Source organism: Mobula birostris, chromosome 23, assembly GCF_030028105.1.
Source record: "Mobula birostris isolate sMobBir1 chromosome 23, sMobBir1.hap1, whole genome shotgun sequence".
NCBI lineage: Eukaryota > Metazoa > Chordata > Chondrichthyes > Myliobatiformes > Myliobatidae > Mobula > Mobula birostris.
Window position 1 is genome coordinate 34,241,438 of NC_092392.1, and position 17,756 is coordinate 34,259,193.

The window sequence follows — 17,756 nt, forward strand, 5'->3', positions numbered from 1 at the left end:
ATTCAAAACCATAAGAAATAATTGGATCAGTACTCACCTTTAAGAAATTGTTACCTATTTTTTTGCAAGTAGAACACGACAAATTGTCATGGCTTGATGAAAGACCGCATAACACCAACAATCCAACAAGTACAAACTGGAGACTTCTGCAATCCATTTTATGCATACAATGGAAATTTAAATTCTAAAAAAAAGACACTTGAAAAGATGACTTCCTATGGCGTTCCAGAGTTGCGAGTCTTCTTGGGCAGTACTGAGTAATGATGTGCTGGAAGTGAATGCGGGCCCTTAGCATGAGCTCTTCTCTGCTCCCTGCACTGTTGGCAGGTGACCGTGCCGTAATCACCAGGTTAGACCAACCCTACAACATCACCTCTGGCTGAATCTGTAAACCACCGGCCCAAAAGGCGCTCAATCCCGGATATTCTCCAGACCCCGCCTTCCCCGCCGGCCATCCTCCACACCCGATTGGTCCAGGCCGATGTCCGTCAACGCAGCCGCCAACCAGGGTTCGACACGCCGAGAGCGGTCGCTCACCCACGTGTAGCCCGGCGAACTGAATGGTGATATGTATCACGATTGCTGCAGGCAGACACAAATTCAATCAAAGGCACGGCTAGCGACAATCTGAAAACTGCACGTAAATGGAGACAAACATCAGCAATGCATTCATATAGAAAACAAATCCAAGGATTTAATACAGGGAATGCACGGGCAAACAAAGCCAGCTTAATACAGTGAACAATTACACATTAATAGACAAACACATGGCTACGCATAATTGCATATAAATCAACAATTTTCAATAATATATACTCACAAGAAAAAACATCAATCCATGCATACATTCATATGCATCCCAAAATACAGGTAAACGTTGATGCAGGAAAACAAAAGATACACACATCTATGTATAAATCTACATTTATGTACGTCAATGCAATATCAGATGCTGAATAAATACCAGGTAATGGTGCCGGGTTGAAAGAATGAAATCTCAGTCGCCCTTCCAGCATTTCGTAGGCGGTGACATCCTGCGCAGTCGCCTATGAACTGGATGTTGTTAGCCGTCATCAAACCGGCCTCAGCTGCCCGTTGGCATGTGCCGCAGAGTTCTTATCCTCAGATTTTATTTCATAATGGAGTCTTCCTTAATTCCGCTCCAATGAGAATTGTAGGACATTATGTGGCTTTGCAATAAGCCCGTTGAGTACATGCAGTAGGTTGTGAAATGTGTATTTAATATCGGAGGGCAAGGCGCTGAGTACAGGTGGTGGTGCTGGAGGAGATTCCTCAAGTCTTTAGCGGGCTTGTTCGCATCTTGTTCTCGGTCGCCCGGAGTACAGCCATGGCTGAGGGCAGCCGGATAATGCAAAGGGAACTGTTGCTCCTGGTCCTTGTGGCTTGTATCCACTTGTTGATCTGTCCTTTTACTAAAGTGGAAGAAAGCTTCAACCTGCAAGCGATACACGACCTACTGTACCACCGCCTGCACTTGGACAAGGTATCAGTTTTGGTGACCTACCAAATTTTTTGGCCACTCCGCTGGTCGCAACTGTGTTACTTTTTGCTTTCGTTCAGTTAGAATTGACTATTTAGAGACCCGTGTTCAATTCCTCCTCCTCTTCCCCCCCCCATTCTGTAAGAAGTTTGTACCTACTCCCCGTGACTGCGTGTTTCTTCCAGATACTGCGGTTTCCTCCCACCGTACAAAGACGTACTGGTTGATAGGTTAATTGGTCAAAAAAAGGGGGGATAACTACACTCACTTGCCAATCTATTGAGATGTTCCCACAACCAATGATCTAATTTTAAGTAGTGAAAGGGGCTTCCCTTCCTCCACTATCAACTCTGCTCTTAAACGCATCTCCCCCATTTCACATACATCTGCTCTCACTCCATCCTCCCGCCACCCCCCTGGTCCCCACCTACCACCCCACCAGCCTCCGGGTCCAACATATTATTCTCTATAACTTCCGCCACCTCCAACGGGATCCCACCACTAAGCACATCTTTCCCTCCCCCTGCATTCCGCAGGGATCGCTCCGTACGCGACACCCTTGTCCATTTGTCCCCCCATCCCTCCCCACTGATCTCCCTCCTGGCACTTATCCATGTAAACGGAACAAGTGCTACACATGCCCTTACACTTCCTCCCTTACCACCATTCAGGCCCCTAAACAGTCCTTCTAGGTGAGGCAACACTTCACCTGTGAGTCGGCTGGGGTGATATACTGCGTCCGGTGCTCCCGATGTGGCCTTTTATATATTGGCGAGACCCAACGCAGACTGGGAGACCGCTTTGCTGAACACCTACGCTCTGTCCGCCAGAGAAAGCAGGATCTCCCAGTGGCCACACATTTTAATTCCACATCCCATTCCCATTCTGACATGTCCATCCACGGCCTCCTCTACTGTAAAGATGAAGCCACACTCAGGTTGGAGGAACAACACCTTATATTCCGTCTGGGTAGCCTCCAACCTGATGGCATGAACATCGACTTCTCTAACTTGCGCTAATGCCCCACCTCCCCCTCGTACCCCATCTGTTACTTATTTTTATACACACATTCTTTCTCTCACTCTCCTTTTTCTCCCTCTGTCCCTCTGAATATACCCCTTGTCCATCCTCTGAGTTCCCCCTCCCCTTGTCTTTCTCCCCAGACCTCCTGTCCCATGATCCTCTCATATCCCCTTTGCCAATCACCTGTCCAGCTCTTGGCTCTATCCCTCCCCCTCCTGTCTTCTCCTATCATTTTGGATCTCCCCCTCCCCCTCCAACTTTCAAATCCCTTACTCACTCTTCCTTCAGTTAGTCCTGACGAAGGGTCTCGGCCTGAAACGTCAACTGTACCTCTTCCTAGAGATGCTGCGTGGCCTGCTGCGTTCACCAGCAACTTTGATGTGTGTTGATCTAATTTTAAGGATTCTTTACAAACACGAGAAAACTGCAGATGCTGGAAATCCAGAACAGCACACACAAAATGCTGGAGGAACTCAGCAGACCAGGCAGTATCTATGGAAAAAAGGAAATAGTCGACGTTTAGGACTGAGACCCTTCATCAGGGCTGGATGAAGGACTTTTTCCATAGGTGCTGCCTGTCCTGCTGAGTTCCTCCAACTGTTTGTGTGTGTGTGTGTTGCTTAAGGTCTCTTTATTTCATTATCTCATGTTCTCGGTGTTTATTGCTATTTATTTATATTTGCATTTACACAGTTTGTTGCCTTCTGCATTCTGGCTGATCTGTCATTGATAGTGTTATAGTTGTGATTCTATAGATTTATTGAGTATGCCTGCAGGAAAATTAATCCCAGGATAGTACATGGTGACATATATGTACTTTGATAATAAAATTTACTTTGAACTTTGATTAAGGTAGGGTTAAATAGGGGATTGCTGGGTGGTGTGGCTCGTAAAGCATGGAAGGGTCTACTCCATGCTGTATCGTAATAAGTAAATAAATTATTGGTGACCAAGATGTGACTGGCATTTCCCTCTCCCCCTTGCATTGCAGTACGATCATCACGAATTTCCCGGAGTTGTTCCAAGGACCTTTGTGGGACCGCTTTTTATTTCCCTGCTCTCTGCACCAGTTGCTTGTGTCCTCTCGGTTCTCAACGTGTGCAAGTTTTACTCACAACTTCTAGGTATGACTGGCCTAAATTAAGTTGCACTCTATTTGGTTTCAAAACTAAGAAGTGTGGGGGTGGGGAATCCCACAGTCGTTATTTGCATAAAATATATTCAAGAAAAGATTTATTTTTATGTATGTGCGGCATACAGTATAGCACTCCTACGTAGATACAGCTGATAGCATGTCATCTGGTGTAAATTGGAGTTACCTTACTATTTTTTGAAGTATCACTCCCAAATGACTGACATTTTGTCATGTCACCAGGCTGCTAGATTGATTGGTACCTGTCTGGTAGAAGGTACAAGAGCCTCAGGACTCGCACCACCAGGTTCAGGAACTGTTACTACCCTTCAACCATCAGGCTCTTGAACAAAATGGGATAACTACACTCACTTGCCCATCCATTGAGAAGTTCCCACAAACAATAATGTTACTTTAACGATTTTTTATCTCGTTATTTATTGCTATTTATTTATATTGGCATTGCACTGTTTGGCTTCTTCTACACTCTGGCTGAATGAGGCATTGATCGTGTGGATAGTCAGAGGCCTTTTCCCAGGGCGGAAATGGCTAGCACGAGAGGGCACAGTTTTAAGGTACCTGGAGGCCCCCTGGGCCTGAGTCCATGTTGTAGAGGTGGATACAGAGGAGATGTCAGGGGTAAGTTTTTTCCGCAGAGTGGTGAGTACGTGGAATGGGCTGCCAGCGACTGTGGGGGAGGCGGATACAATAGGGTCTTTTTAGAAACTCCTGGACAGGTATCTGGAGCTCAGAAAAATAGAGGGCTATGGATAACCCTAGGAAATTTCTCAGGTAAGGACATGTTCGGCACAGCTTTGTGGGCCAAAGGGCTTGTATTGTGCTGTGGGTTTTCTATGTTTCTATGCTCTTTCATTGATCATGTTATAGTTACTATGCTATAAATTTGCTGAGTATGCCCACAGGAAAATTAATCTCATGGTGACATATATGTACTTCGATAATAACATTTACTTTGAACTTTGGATTTTGCCTGTGTCAGTTAAAACACTCAGTATATAGTTCAGTTTATCATTAAAGTTTATCAATCATCACAGTAATTAAACTTCTTAAGACTACTTTAAAAAAAAAATCCAGCTATATATTCAGATGGTAATTGTGGTTGAAATATCCTAGTTTCTCTAAGGGGGAAACTGTAAACATTTGAACTTATCTTGTGTGGCTAACTTCTCCTTTGATGAATTTGACAGGTTGGGTTTTGTTATATTGTCCACCTGAATGTAGAAACTTTCTTTAGTCAGTTGAGAAAAGTTCATCTAGTCAAAGGTGAAAGGTCATTAACTCTAGCTCTTTCTATTGATGGTTCCAGACTGGTTGAGTATTTTGAGCATTTTCTTCCCGTATTTCAATGTTAAACATTGATTGGGAGTCATTTAACCACAATATTGGCTTAGCAGAAATGGGGGGGATAGTACGCATCATTTTTGTATCAACTGTCTTTATTTGTGGAAAAACAGCATAATTATTTAGAAAATTCTACTAACCCAACAGAAATATAGAGTTTCAAAGTGATACTTATATTTCAATTTAATGTAATAGAACACAGAAGTACAGTTTTAGAATTCAAGTTTCAGGAATTATACTTTGTGGAGTCAAATTGTATACAGAAGAAACAACAATGTAATTTATATTTTAAAGCTGATTTTTTAAAAAACTATTTTTCAGTGATACAGCTTCCTTGCCTTGAAGTGATAATGCCACTAACTTAATGTACTATTGGAAAAGTATAGCTTCATGGGGGAAATTCAGTTTAACTAATTTGAGTATTTTGAGGGGGACAACTAAGAATACAATTTTGGGCAATGGGGGTGGAGATCCGTTTCTACCAAAGGAGGTATAAGGCTCCTTCCGTCTGCTAGCCTGTTGGTCTCCCTTGGGCAAGGTTTAGCACCTGCTTAGCCGTTCCCCCCAACCCACCGATCGGGGTCACGTGAAGCCATTGGAGCAGGTGGTGGATGGTCGTATGGGGAGCTGGTGCATATCACAAGTCCTGGGTATGCAACCACTGACCCCAGGCAGACAGTCTCTGAAGAGTATTGATAATGGCTGGGGTCACCTGTCTTGTAAAGATACTGCCCAGAAGAAGGCAATGGCAAACAACTGCACTTTTGTAGAAAAATTTGCTAAGAACAATCATGGTCATGTTCCATGATCGTCCATTCCATACGACTTGGCAGATAATGATGATGATGAACTAAGAAGATTAGTGAAGGTACTGTGGTAGACATTTTCCATGTGGATGTTAATAAGGCATTTAATAAGGTGCAACATGGTATGATGACCAAAAGGTTTAGACATATGGGATCCCAGATGAGCTGGCTAATTATATTGAAAATTGGCTTGGTAATAGTTCAAAGTAAATTTATTATCAAACTATGGTAGTATGCTATACTACCCTGGGATTCATTTTCTTGTGGACATTTAGAGCAGAATATTGCATGCCTCTCTGGTAGCCTGACTACAAGAAAGATGATTATGCTAGAGAGAGTTTAGTGTAAATTCACTAAGTTGTTGTCTGAATTGGAGGACTTTAGGTATGAGGAAAGACTGGATAAGCTGAGTTTGCTTTCTCTGGAGGGGAACAGGCTGAGAAGTGACTGATAAAGATGCAGTGTATAAAATTATGAGAGGGATAAATGAGGCTGATCAGCAGAAATTTTTTCTCCCCCTCCCCCATAGTATGGGTATGAAAAAACAGGCAATTTGCTTTAAACTGAGAGTAAAGAGTTTTAAGGGGGATTTGAGGGGAAAGTTATTTTGCTTAGAGTGGTTAATATCTTGAGCTTTCTGCTAGAGGAGGTGGCAGAATCACATACCCTTCAGAGACTGACTTGCTGTCCATTACACTGCTGCTCCTTCGTCTCTGACTGTCCTTACCGTTGCATACAGATAAAGAAGGATTCTTCATTGCTCTTTCCATATTTTATTTTCAGTCAGGGTTGTTGGCCCTGAGCTGAACCTCTGAACCTGGAGGATCGGTGGACCACTCTTAGTCAGGCCTCTACTCTTTGACCTGTTTGGCATGGGTAATCCTACCAAGAGCCAAAGCACAAGTCCCTGACTGCAGCCAACATAGCTCTCCTGGTCATTGAGACACGCAAGCCTGCAAACCCTACGACAAGGTTGCGGTCTTCTTGGAGGCCTTCAGAGACGCGGACACATAAATAGGCAAAACATAGAACGATATAGACCGAACGTTGACAAATGGCACTAATATAGATGAGAAAAAATTGGTCAGTATGGATGTGGTCGGCTGAATGACCTGGTTCGGTGCTGTATGTCTCTTAGTCTCATTTTGATTTTGTGATGTTCTGAATATGATTGCAAAATAAGATTAATGTATATTTAATTGTGGTCATCTTCCTTTGTGTTTTAAATAGTTCGAGGCTGCCTCGGTCTCTGTGTGATCTATGCACTCTGGAAGTTCCAGAAAGAAGTCCAGAAACAATATGGCACAAGAGTAGCTGTTTTCTTCTGTTGGATCTCAGCAACACAATTTCACCTGCTCTTTTACTGCACAAGAACTCTCCCAAATATATTTGCACTGCCCATTGGTGAGTTCAACTTTATTGTCCATTCCTTTCATTTAATTTGGGGAGATAGCGTTCGTTGTTGCAGCATGCTTATTTACAATAAATTCAGAAAGTGTGAGTCATTTTCATAATCGCAAACAAGAAAAAATCTGCAGAAGCTGGAAATCCAAGCAACACACACAAAATGTTGGAGAAACTCAGCAGGCCAGGCAGCATCTGTGGAAAAAGACTACAGTAGACGTTTCGGGCCAAGACCCTTGGGCAGCTCCTGTGGATAGGTGAGATCCAACAGCCAGAGAGGTGGTTCTACAACACTCCGTATAGAGCAAAGGGCATGGCGAGGCACAGAAGTTACGATCATGCATTTCAACAAAGGATAACCCCAGATGTGATGACTACTACTGGACCTGGATGTCCGAGGTCACGAGTGGAACTACCCCAGTGCAAGTGCTTTTCCACTTTTAAAAACTCTCCTGCATAGGTGTCCTGTCATCGTGGGAAACAACCATCACCATCGTTGTGGGAAAGCATAATGGTCAGTTAGCAAGGGCTCATGAATCATTGGAAATATAATCTATTTTTAGTTAAGGAATCAAAAGCAAAAATATAACTAATTGAACTAGGGAAAATGAGGTCTTCTTTGTCTGCCAGATCATGGGAAATGTCTTGACAAATGTTTCACTAAGGTGCTGGAAGCTCTGATAGTGCAACACTCTGTCCTAATCCAGCATTAGCCTTGGTTAAGCACACAGATGCGGTGTGAAGCATGAACCCACAAACTTCTAAATCAGGACAACCATTACAGCTGAGCCGGACTGACCTTTGACGGTAGCAAGAGAATATATTGTGTATGTGTATAGTGTATTGTGAGACTGTGCTGAATTTAAATAACAATATATAAATTATTCACTTCCAGAGAACAACGCTTGAAGCATTTTCATAAGCGTAATATTAACATGAGAACGTCTGCGGATTCTGGTAGTCCAAAGCAACACACACACACACAAAATGCTGGAGGAGCTCAGCAGGTCAGTCAGCATCTGTGGAAATGAATAAACAATCAACGTTTCGGGCTGAGACCCTTCTTCATGTCTGGAAAAAAAGGGGGAAGATGCCAGAATAAAAAAAGTGGGGTTGAGAGGGAGGAGGCTAGCTGGCAGATGATAGGTGAAGCCAGGTGGCTGGAAAAGGTAAAGGGCTGGAGAAGAAGGAATCTGATAGGAGAGGAAAGTGGACCACAGGAGAAAGGGAAGGAGAAGAGGGCCCAGGGGGAAGTGATAGGCAGATGAGAAGAGGTAAAAAATCAGAGTGAGGGATAGAGGAGGGTGGGAATATTTTAATGTGCAATATTGAAAAATGTTTCTAATGCTGATATCTTCAATGTCTTATATTTTAAGTAATCAGTCCCGAAGGAGGATCTCAGCCCAAAATATCGACTGTTTATTCATTTCCATAGATGTTGTCTGACCAGCTGAGTTCTTCCAGCATGTTGCGTGTGTGTGTGTGTGTGTTGCCTCATAAGCATATTCTTTGGTTCATTTGTAAACAGAATATTTCATCTTTCCTGCAGTTCTCTTGGCGTTTACAGCCTGGATGCAGCAGAACCACGGCATGTTTATATGGCTTTCTGCTCTAGCTATCATTGTATTCCGGTTCGAGCTTTCCATATTCCTGGGTCTCATGCTGCTGTTGTCTTTAGTGAGCCATCATCTTTCCATTCTCCAGAGTCTTTGCCATGCAGTGCCAGCTGGCTTGGTGTGGCTGGGTGAGTAGCATGTCGTTTATAGACTTGAATTTCAGAATCGGGTTTAATATCACCGGCATATGTTGTAAAAATATGTTAATTAGTGGCAGCTGTACAATGCAATACATAATAACATAGAAAAAATAAATCAGTTACAGTATTAATACATATGTATATTAAATAGTTAAATTAAAAATAGTGCAAAAACCAAAATATTGTTCTTAAAAGTGAGGTAGAGTTTATGGGTTCAATGTCCATTTAGGAATCATATGGCAGAGGGGAAGAAGCTGTTCCTGAATTGCTCAGTGTGTGCCATAAGGCTTCTGTACCTCCTTCCTGACAGTAACAATGAGAAGAGGGCATGTTCTGGGTGATGCAGGTCCTTGAGAATGGATGCCGGCCTTCTGAGGCACTGCTCCTTGAAGATGTCTTGGATACTACGAAGGCTAATACCCATGATGGGGCTGGCTAATTTTACAACTTTCTGTAGCTTCTTTCAATCCTGTGTGGTAGCACCCCCCCCCCCCCAACCTCCCATACCAGGCAGTAATGCAGCCTGTCAGAATGCTCTCCACAGTACATGTAGAAGTTTTCGAGTGTTTTTGGTGACAAGCCAAATCTCCTCAAACTCCTAATGAAATAAAGCTGCTGTCTTGTCTTCTTTATAGCTGCATTGATATGTTGAGACCAGGTTAGATCCTCAGAAATCTTGACACCCAGGAACTTGAAATTGCTCACTTTCTCTACTTCTGATCCCCCTGAGGATTGGTTCGTGCTCCCTCATACTACCCTTTCTGAAGTTTTACTGAAATTGACTGCAGGGTAGTTGCTGCGACACCACTCAACAAGCTGGTATATCTCGCTCTTGCACACCCTCTCGTTTCCTTCTGAGATTCTACCAACAGTGGTTGTATCACCAGCAAATCAACAGATGGCATCTTAGCTATACCTAGCCACACAATCATAGATATAGAGAGAGTAGAGCAGTGGGCTAAGCACATATTCCTGAGGTGCACCGGTGTTGATTGTCAGCGAGGAGGAGATATTATCACCAATCCACACTGATTGTGGTCTTCCAGTTAGAAAGTTGAGATTCCAATTGCAGAGGGAGGTACAGAGGCCCAGGTTGTGTAGACTATTGATCAGGACTGTGGGAATGATGGTGTTAAATGCTGAGCTCTCGTCAACAAACAGCATCCTGACAGCAGTTTGTATTGTCCATGCACTTATCATTCATTAAATTAACACATTCATTAACATTCTTGTGAATTTCTTTTCAGCTCTAACCATATTGGTGGATTCTGTGTTTTGGAGACGACTCCTCTGGCCTGAGGGAGAAGTACTTTGGTACAATACAATCTTGAATAAGAGTTCTGAATGGGGATTATCCTTTACACAAACTTCAGCTTGCTGTAGGAAAATGCAAAGTCTGATCAGAGGAAAATTAAAATGTGATTGACCCTGCATGGATTGTACTATAATTTGAAAAATATAATCCAACTGCACGTTAGCTGAAATATGAAGTATTGAGTTGAGGCCCCTGTGGGTCAGGATCGACTGTGGATGTTGCACCCTAGCTGTCTAGATATGCAAGCCTGAGCAGTACGAAATGGAGAGCAAGCTGTAACCCTTGTAGCAAGCTTCCCCTCTCTAAGCAGCTAGTGAATCCAGTGGAACGGCAGAGACTGATACAGTTTGGCACCCACTAGCAGCGTCTCAGGAGTTGCCAATCGTAGGAATGCCTTACGGACTCCAGCTCTGGATTTTTCCCTCAGGGTTTACTCCGAAGCCTGCCTTCATGAATCAGCTTGGCCACAGGGCAGCGGGGGTTTGAGGTCAGAGTTTTCCCTTCTAAGATGATCTGCCAACCCCGGCTGATGAGCCCCATATGCCCGAAGCAACAGGCTTTAAGGTGCCAGTAACCTGCATTTGCCCCCTCTCCTGTCAGTAGAAATGGCTCCAGCAGGCTTAGCTAAGCCAGACATGAAGGCCAGGAGCACACATAAAGGTTGCTGGTAAACGCAGCAGGCCAGGAGCTGGACTTGGTTGTCAGAGGCTATTTGAAGTGCACGCCATTAGTAGTATTTAATAGGTAGTGGGAGCTTATCCTCATTACTACCCCAGGCTATGATGACCTTAAGGAATCAAATGTAAAGTACGCATTTTTAAAATTTTCATATTATCAATGGATTTTGCTGTTAATTTTCAAAGGCATAATTGCTCATTACTCAACATTTCATTACACATTGACAGGAAGATTGGGAATATCAATAATAATTCATAGAATCATTGAGCAGCAGTACAGTGTTAATATAGGCCCTTTGGCTCAACCAGTCCAGATCAACCATCCAGCTAGCCCCAGTGTCCTGCATTCAGACCCTATCTTTATAACCCCCACCCCTTTACATATCTGTCCATTTGCTTCTTAAATGATACGTGTCCCTCAGGCCCCTCTTTAACTCATTCTCCTCTCATCCTAACCTTACAGTTTTGGACTCTCCTACTCTGGGACAAAGACTGTTACCATTCACCTTATCTAATTTTAAACACTTTTCTAAGGTTGCCCCTCATTCTCCTACATTCCAAGGAAAAAAGACAATCTCTCCTATAACGCAGGCCCTCCAGCCTCATCATAAATTTTTCCTGCTTGTTTTACAGTTGAAACACATCTTTCCTGTTAAAGACTGACCAAAACTGTCCCTCTGTTCCATTGTGCTGCCTGTTGCCTTACCATTCATAGCTTATTTGACTCTCCAAAATGTGTCACCCCACACTTACCTGTACAGAAATTCATTTGCCACTTCTTAGCCCACATCTACATAACATCACAGCTCCCCTGTAAGATATAATAACCTTCTTCACTACCAACCACTCTTAATGTTGTGTCATCTGCAAATTATTGATCAATCCTTGTGTATTCATATCCAAATCATTTATTTAAATAGCGAATAACAATGGTCCCAACTCCAGCCCCCGAGGTACACTAGTCACTGGCTTCCATCAGGAGAAACATCCCTCTCCTTCCTACTTCTAAGCCAGTCATGAATCCACCTAATCGACTCCAAGGGACCTACCAGTCTGCCATACGAAACCTTGTTCAAAGCTTTTCTAAGTCCAAATAAGTAACATCTACTGCCCTACCCCATCTCCCTTTTTGGTTAGCTCTTCAAAAATATGAAGTATGACTTTCCATACACAAATTCATGCTGACTCCTCCAAATCAGACCCCTGTCTATCCAAAATGTTTATTGATCTGTCCCTTGGAATTCTCTCCTGTAACTTCCCCATTGATGGCAGAAATAATTGGTATGAACCAGAATTATTTCATGTCTGAAATATTGGAAACCGCATGGCAAGAAAAGTAATGGGTTCAGTGTCCTTCTAGAAATCTGATGGCAGAGGAGAAGAAGCTGTTCCTGAATTGTTAAATGTGTGCCCTCATGCTCCTGCACCTCCTTCCTGAAGGTAGCAGTGGCACCTGCGTGGTCAATTAGATTATTATTTTTAAAGTTACTCCCTGACAATCATTATGTCTTTTGTCAAATTGTTAGGTTTTTCATGAATGATTTTTGAGAATCATCAAGAAATACAGAACTAATTTGGAAAAACCAGGAATAAAATAGAAATATATTTTCTAACTGTACACATCACATGTGTTTTTTAATAGACATCAAGAGTTTACTTTAGTACATTTGGTGTAACAAAACTATGAGTTACTGTGCACTAAAAGTAGTGGGCAGAATATTACAAAATGCACAATTCCTGAAGTATCTTTGTGGTAGGTGAGACTGTTTGTAAATATAGTATTATCCCTCTGAGAATAATACTATATTCTGCTGATCGTAGAAGAGTGATTCAATTAGTGGCTAAATACTTTTGCAATGTAGACTGCCTTCCCTATCCTGGGGAAAAAAAAATCATTTTAGTGGCATGATTTGAACTTGTTGATACCATGAATTAAACAGACCTTTCACCTAGCTTGTGGGTTGAAATTCAATCTTGATTGATGTTGCAGTTTAATTGAGGCCTCCAGGCTCTGTGAAATCACTTTGGGAATTGGTAATCAGCATGAATGCTTATTATAACATGTAATTTGTCACTTACTCATAATCTAACTTCAAGGAGATTATAGCCATATCTGATTTGAGTAGCGTCACATTACTATCAATTATGAGATGGAGGGGGTGTGGTTGTGGGAAATCATTTTTGGAATAGACAAGGGTACTCCATTTAAATCCACCCCATGCTGAATCTGGGAATACTGGAAATTGTCTTTGAGGTAAGTTTGAACAAGTGACTGTTACTAATTTGAGAGTTTGTTCAGTTCTGTTAGTAACCTTGACTCATTTCTCTTGGTATCCTTGGAAAATTATTTTAATACCCTTAGCTAATTTAAGTTAATTTCCCAAAAGACAGACTGGAAAAATGCAATGCATTAATTGCACTGACTTGCTAATTTCTCATGTGTATATATATATTTATTGATCTGAATTATTCTGCATGTGCATGTGGTTCCTTAACTGAGAATCTATTCAGACGTCACCCTTTTTATGGTATTTTTACTCGGTACTGCCTCGTGCTCTTGGTTGTACTGTTATTTTTCTGCCTCTTGGAGCACAAGACAGGAGGAGCTGGAAGCTGCTTTTCCCATCACTTGGTTTCATCTTTTTATACTCATTTCTACCTCACAAAGAACTGCGCTTTATAATCTACACTTTTCCTGTCTTAAATGTTGTTGCAGCGATGGGATGTTCATCCCTGTAAGTATTCACGGACTTTGTCCTTTTTTTAAAAAAAAATTGGTAGCTTTATTGATTATACTTGTAAAACAAACACTATTTGGATGATTTTGGGCCTTAATTGTACAAAAAGAAATAGTCTTGTGTCACCAGGACTTATTTTTAATAGAGTGATAAAAATGTAATGTAACTATTTATAAACATGAGAAATTCTGCAGATGCTGGAAATCCAAAGTATCACACAAAAATGCTGGAGGAACTCAGCAGATCAGGCAGCATCTATGGAAATGAGTAAACAGTTGACATTCTGCGCCGAGGCTGTTCTTCAGGATTGATAAGGAAGGGGGAAGACACCAGAATTTAAAAAAAAAAAGTGGGGAGAGGGGAAGGAGGCTAGCTAGAAGGTGATAGGTGAAGCCAGGTCAGTGGGAAAGGTAAAGGGCTGAAGAAGAAGGAATCTGATGGAGGAAAGTGCTCCTCTGTAACTCCTCTATGACTATCTAGCAGTGAAATACTGAAGAAGAGCCTTAATTCAATATTAATGAATTAAATAGTAATTATCCTCCAAATATTATTATAATCAGCGGATCACAGATGTGTCAGTCTAATATAATTTGAGAAGAAATGTGAGAGTAATGAAAAAGATGACAAGGACTCTATTTGGGATGATGAAAAAATATTTTACTTTTATGTGGATATTTGTATTAGACAGTAGCATTTGATTCAGGTTAGCAGAGTTATTTCTAATTTCAGTTTGGAGAAAGGAATTGAATTTTTTAAAACAGCTATCTTAAGATATGACTCGGCACACAATGACGATAATGATCTTTTAAGATAATTTCTTAGCAAGATAAAGTTGTCGAAGAAATTGTAAAGGGAGGATTGACCATCAACTGCAAGAAGACCGAATGTATGGTTGGCACGAAGAAGGAAGAAATACAGAAATACGAAATGAAAATGGCCAACAAAACAAACATGAAAGTTCAGTTACTTAGAGAGCACAATAACATCTGACGGTAGGGCTGATACTGAAATTAGAACAAGGATTGGGTCTGTTAAATGCACATTCAAATGTTTGAGCAAGATATCAAGGAATAACAATTTCTATGGGCATGAAACTCAGTGTTGTGGTGCCTTGTTCTTTTCACATAACATGGACATGAATGTTGGACAATATCAAAGCAAAATGAGGGAAGACTCAAAGCTACAGAAGTGTGATTTTTGAGGAAAATACATATGCTGTGGAAGGACAAGGTAACAAATGAGGAAGTGTTATGAAAAACCAGAATAAGAAAAGAACTGATATCATCAATCAGGAAACAGCAGCTGGAATTTCTGGGACATGTACTGAGGAAAGAGAAGTTCAAACACCTTGCAGTGACTGGAAAAACTGATGGAAGAAAAAGTGGTGTTTGATAGCGCATGACATTCACGAGTTACATCAAGAGATGGACAAGCAAAAGTTTTGAGTTTATTAGAACTTCTCCAATTAAAGACAGATGGAAGACCATGATTGCCTATGTCATACAACAAGGTACATGATGATCTTTTAGAGATAAAGATTAGCTTTATCTGTCACATGCACATCGACACATGCAGCAAAATGCACTGTTTGTGTCAATGATGGATGCAAGCCAAGATATACTGGGGGCAGCCCACAAGTGTCGCCATGCTTGCTGCCCTAACTCTTATGTCTTTGGAATGTGGGAAGAAATCGGAACACCTAGAGGAAACCCACATGATCATCGGGAGAATGTTCAAATCCTTGCAGGCAGTGTTGTAAAGCATTGCACAAATCACTATGCTATCTGTAAAGAAACTTAGTGTTGCAAGTAAAATTCACTTAAAGTGTGCTTTTAATGATCTGGAGTCCTGCATAGTATATGTGAACGATTAGGGAGACTAGGTCATTGCAATAATGCAGGCTTATCACCCTTGGATCTGAGTGAAACAATATCGAAGTTTAAGAGTACAAAATTAAAAAGGAGTCATTGAACAAAAGTTAGTGCAGATAAAAGTGATCAAAAAGACTAATAAAAGTGTAGACTTTTAACCCAGTGATTGAGTAGAGAAGGTGAGATGTGTCAATATTTTGACCCTATTGGGTTTTGGCCATTGAATCTTTGTAAAGATGTGTAAGGCCTTGGAAAAGATATGGTAGATCACTCCAATGATTCCAAGATTGAAAAAAAAAAATCAATTATGAGGATGAAGTGCTTTAACTTGGTTTTCATTCCTTTTGCTTTTGAAATATAAAGGGTGATTTATGTATGTATAATATGATTTTAAAAGATGAATAAGGCAGATGGAGAAATGTAGAAAAGGAAGTATGTTCCTAAAGCTAGTGTCATCCATTTGGAGTGGAACAGTTAGATAGAAACATAGCCTACAGCACAATACAGGCCCTTCGATCCACAAAGCTGTGCTGAACATGTCCTTACTACAGAAATTCCCTAGGGTTACCTGTGACTCTCTATTTTTCTAAGCCCCATGTACCTATCCAGAGTCTCTTAAAAGACCCTATCGTATCCGCCTCCACCACCGTTGCTGGCAGCCCATTCCACGCACTCACCACTCTCTGTGTTTTCTTAAAGAAAAAAGACAACAACCTCCCCCGGACATCTTCTCTGTACCTACTTCCAAGCACCTTAAAACTGTGCTTTCTCATGCTAGCCATTCCAGCCCTGGGATCTAGCCTCTGACTATCCACACAATCAATGCCTCTCATCATCTTATACACCTCTGTCAGGTAACCTCTCATCCTGGGTCGCTCCAAGGAGAAAAGGCCAAGTTCACTCAACCTGTTTTCATAAGGCATGCTCCCCAATCCAGGCAACATCCTTGTAAATCTCCTCTGCACCCTTTCTGTAGTTTCCACATCCTTCCTGTAGTAAGGTGACCAGAACTGAGCACAGTACTCCAAGTGGGGTCTGGCCGGGGTCCTATATAGCTACAACATTACCTCTCGGCTCTTAAACTCAATCCCCCATTGATGAAAGCCAATGCACTGTATGCCTTCTTTAACAACAGAGTCAACCTGTGCAGCAGCTTTGAGTGTCCTATGGACTCAGACCCCAAGATCCCTCTGATCCTCCACACTGCCAAGAGTCTTGCCATTAATTCTATATTCTGCCATCAGATTTGACCTACCAAAATGAACCATCTCACACTTATCGGGGTTGAGCTCCATCTGCCACTTCTCAGCCCAGTTTTGCATCCTATCGATGATGCTGGATTTGTGGAACTTCCCTCTCCTCGTGTAGATATTTGATAAGTAGAAATGTACAAGATTTGAGTGAGTACCAGAGAATGTGAATCAGAGGAGCTAAGAGGAGTTTGAAGTAATGATAACCTTTAAAGTTCAAAGTAAATTTCATTATCAAAGTACATATATGTCACCATGAGATGCATTTTCTTGTGGGCATTCTCAGCAAATCAATAGAATAGTAACTATAACAGCATCAGTGAAAGATCAGCCAGAGTGCAGAAGATAACAAACTGTGCAAATGCAAATATAAATAAATAGCAATAAACAACGAGGATGTGAGATAAAAGAGTTTTTAAAGTGAGATACACATAAAAGTTGCTGGTGAACGCAGCAGGCCAGGCAACATCTCTAGGAAGAGGTACAGTCGACGTTTCGGGCCGAGACCCTTCGTCAGGACTAACTGAAAAAAGAGCTAGTAAGAGATTTGAAAGTGGGAGGGGGAGGGGGAGATCCAAAATGATAGGAGAAGACAGGAGGGGGAGGGATGGAGCCAAGAGCTGGACAGGTGATTGGCAAAGGGGATACGAGAGGATCATGGGACAGGAGGCCTAGGGAGAAAGAAGGGGAGGGGGGAAGCCCAGAGGATGGGCAAGGGGTATAGTGAGAGGGACAGAGGGAGAAAAAGGAGGGAGAGAAAAAGAATGTGTGTATATAAATAAATAAATAACAGATGGGGTACGAGGGGGAGGTGGGGCATTAGTGGAAGTGAGAGAAGTCAATGTTCAAAGTGAGATCATTGGTTGTGGGAACACTTCAGTAAGAGAGTAGTTAGCTCCATGTATTGAAGAGCCTGATGGG

At 41.9% G+C, this 17,756-nt stretch overlaps 2 protein-coding genes across 5 annotated transcripts in view; one reads left to right on the forward strand and one right to left on the reverse strand.

The window, feature by feature from the left end:
* The window catches only part of creld2 (cysteine-rich with EGF-like domains 2), a 37,927-nt gene extending 36,907 nt beyond the window's left edge, over positions 1-1,020 (reverse strand). Inside the window, exons 1-2 of one of the 4 annotated variants that reach the window (XM_072241055.1) lie at positions 965-1,020; positions 38-634 (exon numbers count right to left, since the gene is read on the reverse strand). In XM_072241055.1, the coding sequence (XP_072097156.1) occupies positions 38-166 (129 nt within the window). In that variant the 5' untranslated portion in view covers positions 167-634; positions 965-1,020. Of the gene's footprint in view, positions 1-37; positions 635-820; positions 901-964 lie in introns of those variants that run through there. The other 3 variants (XM_072241051.1, XM_072241053.1, XM_072241052.1) reach the window with 3 other exon arrangements.
* A 53-nt stretch (positions 1,021-1,073) lies between these two features.
* The window catches only part of alg12 (ALG12 alpha-1,6-mannosyltransferase), a 30,691-nt gene continuing 14,008 nt past the window's right edge, over positions 1,074-17,756 (forward strand). The window contains exons 1-6 of the mRNA XM_072241050.1: positions 1,074-1,504; positions 3,516-3,648; positions 7,055-7,228; positions 8,778-8,972; positions 10,232-10,335; positions 13,488-13,711. Coding sequence (XP_072097151.1) covers positions 1,349-1,504; positions 3,516-3,648; positions 7,055-7,228; positions 8,778-8,972; positions 10,232-10,335; positions 13,488-13,711 — 986 coding nt within the window. The 5' untranslated portion in view covers positions 1,074-1,348. The remainder of the gene's footprint in view (positions 1,505-3,515; positions 3,649-7,054; positions 7,229-8,777; positions 8,973-10,231; positions 10,336-13,487; positions 13,712-17,756) is intronic.